The sequence below is a fragment of the Petaurus breviceps genome, unplaced genomic scaffold, assembly GCF_028583685.1.
Source record: "Petaurus breviceps papuanus isolate PSGF00001 unplaced genomic scaffold, PetGlider_PUasm1.0 171, whole genome shotgun sequence".
Lineage (NCBI taxonomy): Eukaryota > Metazoa > Chordata > Mammalia > Diprotodontia > Petauridae > Petaurus > Petaurus breviceps.
The window spans coordinates 8,918,528-8,926,529 of record NW_027185754.1 but is presented as its reverse complement, the minus strand read 5'-3'; the positions used below and the strand labels follow the sequence as shown (position 1 = coordinate 8,926,529).

General features: G+C 49.2%; 1 protein-coding gene across 1 annotated transcript; it reads right to left on the bottom strand.

The window, feature by feature from the left end:
- Nucleotides 1-2,472: 2,472 nt before the first annotated feature.
- On the bottom strand, nucleotides 2,473-4,910 carry CBLN1 (cerebellin 1 precursor). The gene is made up of 3 exons (XM_069082815.1): nucleotides 4,647-4,910; nucleotides 4,370-4,489; nucleotides 2,473-3,043 (listed from the first exon to the last, which is right to left on the bottom strand). The coding sequence occupies exons 1-3, from the start codon at nucleotides 4,908-4,910 to the stop codon at nucleotides 2,846-2,848; spliced, it is 582 nt and encodes a 193-aa protein (XP_068938916.1). The 3' UTR covers nucleotides 2,473-2,845.
- Nucleotides 4,911-8,002: the final 3,092 nt, after the last annotated feature.

Genomic DNA, 8,002 nt, shown 5'->3' with positions numbered 1-8,002 from the left:
TCGTCCGCCCTCTTGCAGGCCCCAAGACTCACGGTCAGCCAAGCCGGGGAGAGCCTTCAGAAAGGCCAAGAACTGAGCAGGGCAGGGAATCGGGGCCGCACGCGGGAATAGGATCAATAAAGGAATAAGGGAAATAGACTTTCTGGGATCCTAAAACGCCAAGGGACAATCGATAAGGTACACGGGTTTCTCTCAGGCAGTAGCCGAGAGACAGCAAATGCAGAGACATTAGGCAGGGGGGAAGAAAGGAAAAAACAAACAAAACGGCACAATAGACAAAGCACCCTCAGACTTCTGAAAGGCCAAGAATTGTGAACTCAAAGGGTCCCATGGCTTTTGCCTCTGAGTGCAGATTCCCCACCCCATCAGACTCCAGAAAGAGGCCCTACGCTCAACCTGGGGTCGCCTCTGCGCGGGAACCTGCCGCCTGAGTAAACCAGAGCGAGCAAATCGACCTCTACACCAGTTAGATTTTCAGTCTCTGACAGCGTAAAGAAAAGTCTCGTGTGGAGACCAATGATGCCGAACCCATTGAGTGCCCTCCATAAGTTTGCACCCACTGTTGATTTCTGAGCCTTGTTCCTTCGACCAACCGATTGGCAGGAATAAATCCTGCCAAGGAATGGGGAGGGAGGGAGAGGAAGCAAGACATGGGAAATAGTTTTCTTTTTCTTTATTTTTCTCTTGGACTACTCTCATTCTGACATCAGTTCACGGTCATCTTCAGTAGCAAGTGATGCTATTTATGAGCCAAAAGAAACTCGCAGCTCAAATATCCAAACCCTAGGAGGTGATCACTAACCCAGTCATTGTAAACACAGTTTGAGGCTAGCTAAAGAGTAGTAGGGAGAAGGCTGCCTATTTTCAAGAACATTAATCTTTTCAGAAGGCAAGAAACAGGGAAAAGAAAACGATTAGGCGCGGGGATATTCGGGACAGGGTTTGGACTTCAGCCTAGTCCCTACTTGCCTTGTGAAACTATTATCCAGACAAGCCCCGTGAATAAATAAGTAAGGGTTGCTTATTATGCTACTATTAATTCCCCCCCTAGGAGCTAATTAAATTGCTTCCTGAAACCCGGGTCTGAAGATAACCAGAAGACGCTTAACCCTGGAGGGGCTGGAAATCATGCGTGAACCCAGACCAGTTTCACTGTACATCTCCAAAATTTCTGGAGTTTATGCGGGGCCCGGTACCCTCTCCCTGGTCCCGCCCCGAGCCTGGGCCCAAAGCCTCCCGAGTCTCCCGCATACAGAGGCCTCCGACTCGGCCAGTCTTCCATTTAATCTTCAAATGAAGTTGTTTATTAGACTTTTGTTTTGACATTATATTCAGATACAGTCAGAATCGCGGACGGGCCTTTTTAATAAAAGTAGTCATCTCTGAGTACTGCAAAATTAAAGCATTTTTACATCTCTTAAAGACCGAAAAACAAATCAGAACAGCGGACCGAGAGAGGAGTGGACAGGTTGGTGATTCCAGAGAGGGTGCTATAAAACGTCACTGGATCCAGTCTCGAAAATCCAGAAGATGGTGGGCAGCGACAGCATAGGCCCCGGGGTGGTTTCGTATTTAAACTAATCTTCCTTTTTTGGTGCTGCGCCTCCCTTCTCGAACTGCACTTCAGTCACTGGTCTGGGCGTTCGCTGTCACCAGAAGGGTCGGTCAATTTTTAAGTCTTGAGTAAAAGCAGCGAGGAAGCAGAAAGCGAGGCAGGCGCAGAGACGCAGGGCATCTTAAATGTTAGGTGGGTAGAACAGGCCTGCTCGGTCGGGCTTGCACTTCCTGGCCCAGTCTTCAGTTAAGCGCGCTAAAGATAGCTAGGCGTCTGAACCGCTTTCTCCTCCAGACCCCGCCTCCAGCCTAGGAGGGTTCGAGGGTTGCACTGAAAAACCCTGTTTCTTTCTGTTTCAGAAAAATAAAAGTCCCACTTAAACTTTATTGTATTAGAGCCAAATTAAATTCTCAATATTCACACATATATTACAGAGTAAGAGAGTAAAAGGTCAATAATACTTCCTGGCATTTAGTTGGGACACATTCGACAAGAGCAAACCAAGGACCAAAACATTGAGCAGCCTTAATAGTTCACAATCACTTAGAATATTACATAGAAATACAAAGATGCTCTATTCTGCCAGTTTTCACTGGGAATAGTTCTTCACGAAGAAATTATTCTCCCCCCTCCCTCTTTGTTCTTTTTTAACTGTCAGTCATTCAAAAACAGCAAAGCAGTCTTTTCTCTTTCACCATGGCATCTGTGTATTTTTTTTAAAAAAACAAACAAAACACCTTCAAGTAGTTAATTCTTCGATGGAGTTTAAGATGAGCAGTGCTTCTCAAAACGAAAACTCTACCACCAACAACCAAAAAGAAAAAGAAAAAAAGTTGCCAAGAACAACGTTAGAGGGACATTGGGTGGGTGCGGGAAGTCGAAAAGGACATTGTAGCTTCCACTGTTGAAATACATCCTTTCTTTTAGCTAAATCTGGGGTCGGGATAATGGAGTTGGGAAGAGCATGTTGCAATTGGAGATTTAAAAAAAAATCAATTACAAGGCAGCTTCTTTCTTGACTACAGACTACCAAAATGGGGAGAGGAATAGTATTCTTCAAAACAGATGTACACAGATCTAAGTGGGGCTTAGTTTCTCTTTTATAAGTGAACTTTAAAAGTTTGCTGTCCAGAGCTCTTTATACCTGGCTACAACCTGGGACTTCAAAGGAAATTCTCCACACTTGTCGATTTCTCTACATCTCCTTCTCCCTCTTTCTTTCTCCCTCCCCCTTCTCTCTGTTCTCCCTCTCCCATTCCCTCCGCTTAGCTCCAGCGATGAGTTAGTTCCTTAAAGAGGGAATACGAGAAATCCAGAGAATGTCGAGTATTTCCAGCCCCCCATCAAGTTCCCCCGTTCCAATTTAAGGTACGCTCGGTCCCCCTTCTCCATTTGTATTAGGACACCGTTGCTGGCTGCCTCTCGGGTCACATCCTGGTCGCCAGCGAAAGCCGAGATCACAGGCCACCCGTTTAACATCAGGCTCACCTGGAGACAAGAAAAAAAAAAGAGAGAGAGAGAAGCTCGAGTCAGCTGAGCAGACAGAGCGTGTAGCCCAAGCAACCAGCTGGGACAAGGAGAAATATCCACAAAGGTGAGGAGAGAGGAAGGGAGGAGTGGTCGCACTACGGTTTAACACTGTTCTTAGGCGAGGAAGAAGAGGAGGCAAAAGGCGGGGGGTGGGGGAGTAGGGGGGGCGCAGAGATGGGAGGACGTCCAGACAATTTGATTGCGGCTAGAAACTCTGGATGACGAGCCTCTGAGGGATGACTGAAGCCAAGTATGCTAAAGGAGATAGTAAATTTGAACGGTTACCGAGGCTTTTTAATAAGTAGTACCTTAGCACGAAAAAGATTCTATTAGGTACCAGAAAGGGCATTCACTGAGTCTGGCCCAGGAATCTCTGGATAAGAGGCCCAGGGATAAAGCAGTTAGTGTCCCTAGTATCAGACATCACTGGAAAAGCTCTGTTCAGCCGTCCCTAGCTCCAGCTGCTTCTTTCTAGAGGAGGGTCATATTGTAGCTTCCTAACTACAATCTCCTCCTTCCTAGCAAACCCCGGGGCCACTAGAGCCCTTGGATTCCCGGTATCCTTAAGCCAGAGGGCAGCTCCTGGCTGCCTACTAATGTTTCTTTTGGACTATGCTCCTCTCCTTGTCTCCAAACCCAAGAACTCAATCTTCGCATTAGACACACAGGTGTTAATCATATATTGGGTTCTTGTTTTCCATAGGCAGGTAGATAAATCACTAGGCGTTTGCCTAGGCGTTTCCACCTCCTGAGTTTTTCCCATGAAGATCAAAGATTCTCATTAGCTTGAGAGAACTAAAGAGAGTTAGGTAGGTGACAACGGGAACCACCCAGCCCTCGCAGCACCCCAGTTTAAGATTCCTGACTCAAGAAGCTAGCTTGAAGGAACGCGGGAAATAGATCTCCTAGGCGGCTACCACGATCCTGTCCGTGGTGCTGAACGCGCGTTCAACCATCAACCTCCACTCAGCCCTAGTAGCCAAAGCGTAGGGCAAATATCAAGGAGATGACTGTCGAGCTTGAGGATGCAGGCTGGGTGGGGAATCTGTCCCTGAAACGGGACACAGAAGGCAGTAAGAGGCAGGGAAGCTGGAAGCTACCTTAACCTTGAAGCTGAGAAGCTCCCAAGCACTCCTGGCTTCCTACACTACTATCCAAGAAGATGGAAACGCACCCAGCCCCTCCATCTAACCACTGCAGCCCATATGGTCTTCCTCACTCCCTCCCAGCTCTAGGGAGCCTACTCCCAAGGGTCGCCTGGGGTCAGGGGTACCAGGGGCTGACCTGGATGGTCTGTCTGTTGTAGACTTTCACCACGTGGAAGTTAAAACTGTAAATCCCTTTCCGTGGGGAGATGAAAGTGCTTCGCTCCGGGTCGAAGTTATTCCCGATGTTCACTAGTACCTACAAAAGGACAAGGATGGGAAGTGGGAGTGGGAGTGGGAAGAGAAAGACGTCAGGTTCCAGAAACCTGCAGGACAGGCAACCCACAGCAGGGTTCCCTCCTACCCGAGTTCCCTAGACCGGAGACTGGAGCTACCAGAGAGCAGGAACAACTCACCTGGTCAAAGTAAATGATCATCGTCCGGTTGCTCATTTCTGACGGTTCGTGATTAGTGCTCCGAATGGCGGAGAAAGCCACCTTGGCGCTGCCAGAGCGCACGGAAATTCCCAGCGCCGTGCCCGTGGGGTCCGACGTGGGGTTGGAATCGCAAACCACCAGGCACTTGCCCTCCAGCACGATGGGTTCCGTCTCATTCTGCCCACGAGCCGGTCCAGCCAACCAAGCTGCACCGAGCAGCAGCAGCTCCAGGGCGCCCATCATCTCTCCGGAGCCCTCCCCACCCCCCCACCCCCGGGCTGTCTGTCTGCGCCCCCCCGCCCCTCCTCCCGCGCTGGGGCTGCTTGTTCTCCTCCCCTTCACTCTGCTTCGCTTGTAGCTTTGCGCCCACAGCTCTCCTCCCGCGGCTCTGCTTTGCAAACTGCCGCTCGATCCTTTTGCAACCTGCCCAAACTCGACCCCCGCTCCTAGGGGCCCTCAGGAGCACCCTGCAAGAGGTCGGGGCTGCGCGGCAGTCCTCGGATGCATAGCCGTCGCCGTCGCCTGGGTAGCTCTCGCCCGGCTCCAGCTCCCGCTCCCGCGGCTGCCGCCGATCTGAATTATTGATGCAGCCGGAGCTGCAGCCGGAGCCCGGGCGGAGCTCAGAGCGCGCTGAGCACAAAGGCGCGGACCGCTGGTCTCAAGCCCCGCCCCCTTGGCCCCTCCTCTCTCTTCTCCCCTCCCCCCGGAACCCCAGCCCTCTTCGCCTTGCTCCGCCCAGCCCCAGACCGAGGCCCCTCCCCCCAGCCAATCTCGCAGCGCCTCGCTTCCGCCCCAACCAATGAATGAGCTGTCCGCGCACAGCCACCTGACCACGGGAGCTGTGGTTATTAGGGGCGCCGAGGCAGGAGGCGCGCGGCATCCTTGCTAGAGCTCGGGTCGCGGAACCGACCAAGGGAGTGAAGGAAAAGAGAAAGGGAGGGCTTGGGGGGAAGCCTGGATGAGGGAGCACGCGACTACCCGCCAGCCAGCCCTAACTATATCAACCGTCGCCAATTGCCGGTCCTTTTCAGTTCGGGCTGTGGGCTGAGCGGATCTCCTCTGCTGCCCTCCTCCTCTGCCCCATCCGTCCCTTCCTCTCCCCGCTCAGCCCCCGCCCACCGCTCTCGCCCGGCTTACAGGTAGGGGGGCGGCGCAGGCTTCACCTCAGCTGGGAGGTGGGAGAGGGACGGGCTCCTGTTAGATTGGCTTAGCAAAATAAGCCTCTGGGAGTACGCGAAGGCGTCCGCGGGACTTGGCAGGGGGCTGAGAGGTCTGTGTTGATTACAAGTGGGAGGGCTGTGGAGGAGAGTGTACGAGAAATGTACAGGGACAGGGCGTGCCTGCGCCTGCGCAGAAGGTTTCAAGGGGCGGAGCCCTCCTCTTGGCCTTCCTCTAAAGGAGGGCACGTGTTCCCGGGGCTGAGGGATGAAGGGTGGAGTCTGGTAGGAAGCTCCTCCTAGTCTGGGCGACCTGCTGTGCTGGGCTTCACAAGAGAAGTTGTCCAGCTTTCCCTTTAAAGGACAGTCAAGGTTATTGAGCTCCGCGGCGTCTTAGACCCCCTTATTATAGATATTGGGATAAAAAAGTCACAGACTCTTCCTAGACTCCCTTCTGCACTGTCAGCGCTATTTAGCGCCCAAAACTATGCTGTAGACCCAGCCAACCCCAGGGTCTCTTCCGAGACAAACCGCACCCCCCCCCCCCCCCCCCCCCCCCCCCCCCACTTGGAGCAACTCAGGCTCTCTTGACTGTGCCGCTCCCCAGCGCATACACCCCTTCTTTTGTATCACAGGCGTGGCAGTTCTATCCCTAGCCAAATAACCCTTCTTAGCCCAGTGTGTTGCAGAAAAACATTTAGAAAAGGACGGAGCTAAATCTTAACTCAGTCGTCAGCACCCAGTGTAGTACCAGCCTCCTCAGGGCCCCCATGAATGTAAGTGATTGAGGGGAAAGGGATACAGTTTCTAAAATAATATTTTAGAGCAATGTAATGTCTACAATATCTTAGGGATATTTGGATCACCATGAATTGTAGTTCATGGGATCTGAGGGACTTTAATCCCTTCAGTCCCCAATCCATTCTTGATGTTTGAATGCTATCATCTGGAAGACTCACTAGCTCTAGTGGAATTTGTTTCTGTAGCACCCTGAGCTACAGGTATTTCTCTTTCTTTTTCAGACCCTTATCCTTTGTTCTCCTGGAAGTTGGGCACAAAGGTTTATTTTTTTTTTTTTAAAACCTGTAGCTTCCATCCCAATTCCAACCTAGCGCTAATGATAAACATGTAATTAATCAGGAAAAGGAAATTAGATATCCATTGTAAGTGTGGAAAATGCATATCTGGTTAAACATATATGCCTGTTAGAAACCAAAATTTTTTCAAGCTGGTCACAGAAGATTTTTTTACCAGCTATTACATATCATTATTTAATGCTATAGCACACAAGTTTTCAAAGCCTGAACTTTTAAGTATATTCAGAGTAATGTGGTTTGGGCAGCACTAAAAATTGGAAATTTATTGGTTAACTATGGACCTGTAGAGAAGATTGGACCATCATATTCTCTATCGGTTTCCTATCATTGTACATAAAATTGCCTTGGGCTGCTGTAAAGGCAAGAAGGCAAGGATGTTTAAGCAAATTTCCTGCTAAACTCTTACTAGAGCATGTGTCCTTTCTTTCTCTCCTTTCCCCTCTCTCCTCCACACAGACACACATTTATTTGTAATCAAAATACAGAAAAAAATAACTTCTCTAAATCTGACTACAAAGTTTTACGTCTGTTTCTATGCTTCATTCTATAGTGGAGGTGGGCATAGGTTTTAAAAAACTCTGTCATTGTAGTTTAAGCTCTGGCAGGTTTCTGTGAAACAGCTTTGAACATAGGCCCAGTAAAGAATATTATGTGTACCTTAAAACCAGAAGACTTAAGTTCACAGATGCTTATTAGAAAAGTGATGGCTACCAGGAGATGGAATTTTTTTTTTGTTTTAACAGTGCTTCACAAAAATTTTTAGAAATTAACATGTTTTAATAGAGACATGAAGATGATTGATTAAAATGCTTTTCATTCTGTGTTACTTTCATAATATGACAATACTGCTACTGAAATTCAGCCGCTTTGGGGAGTTAGAGGATTGAATCTGGAAGAGGAGATATTTTGATTTAGAATATGAAACAAACCCATACTTTTATTAAACTTCAGCGGGATCTTTGAGGTTCTCAGGGCACCAAACAGGATTCCATCTCCTTTGCTCTTGGTTCAAAAGCCCTCACAAGTACAATTTCCTAGTATTCAGTTCATTTGAAAATTGAAAGAAAAATGAAAGGAGACA

Coding starts and splice junctions, on each gene's coding strand:
- CBLN1 (XM_069082815.1), bottom strand. CDS start 4,910: ATGATGGGCGCCCTGGAGCTGCTGCTGCTCGGTGCAGCTTGGTTGGCT. Junction 4,490..4,646: donor TGATCATTTACTTTGACCAG/GTGAGTTGTTCC, acceptor GTCCTTTTGTAG/GTACTAGTGAACATCGGGAA. Junction 3,044..4,369: donor ACAACAGACAGACCATCCAG/GTCAGCCCCTGG, acceptor TCTTGTCTCCAG/GTGAGCCTGATGTTAAACGG.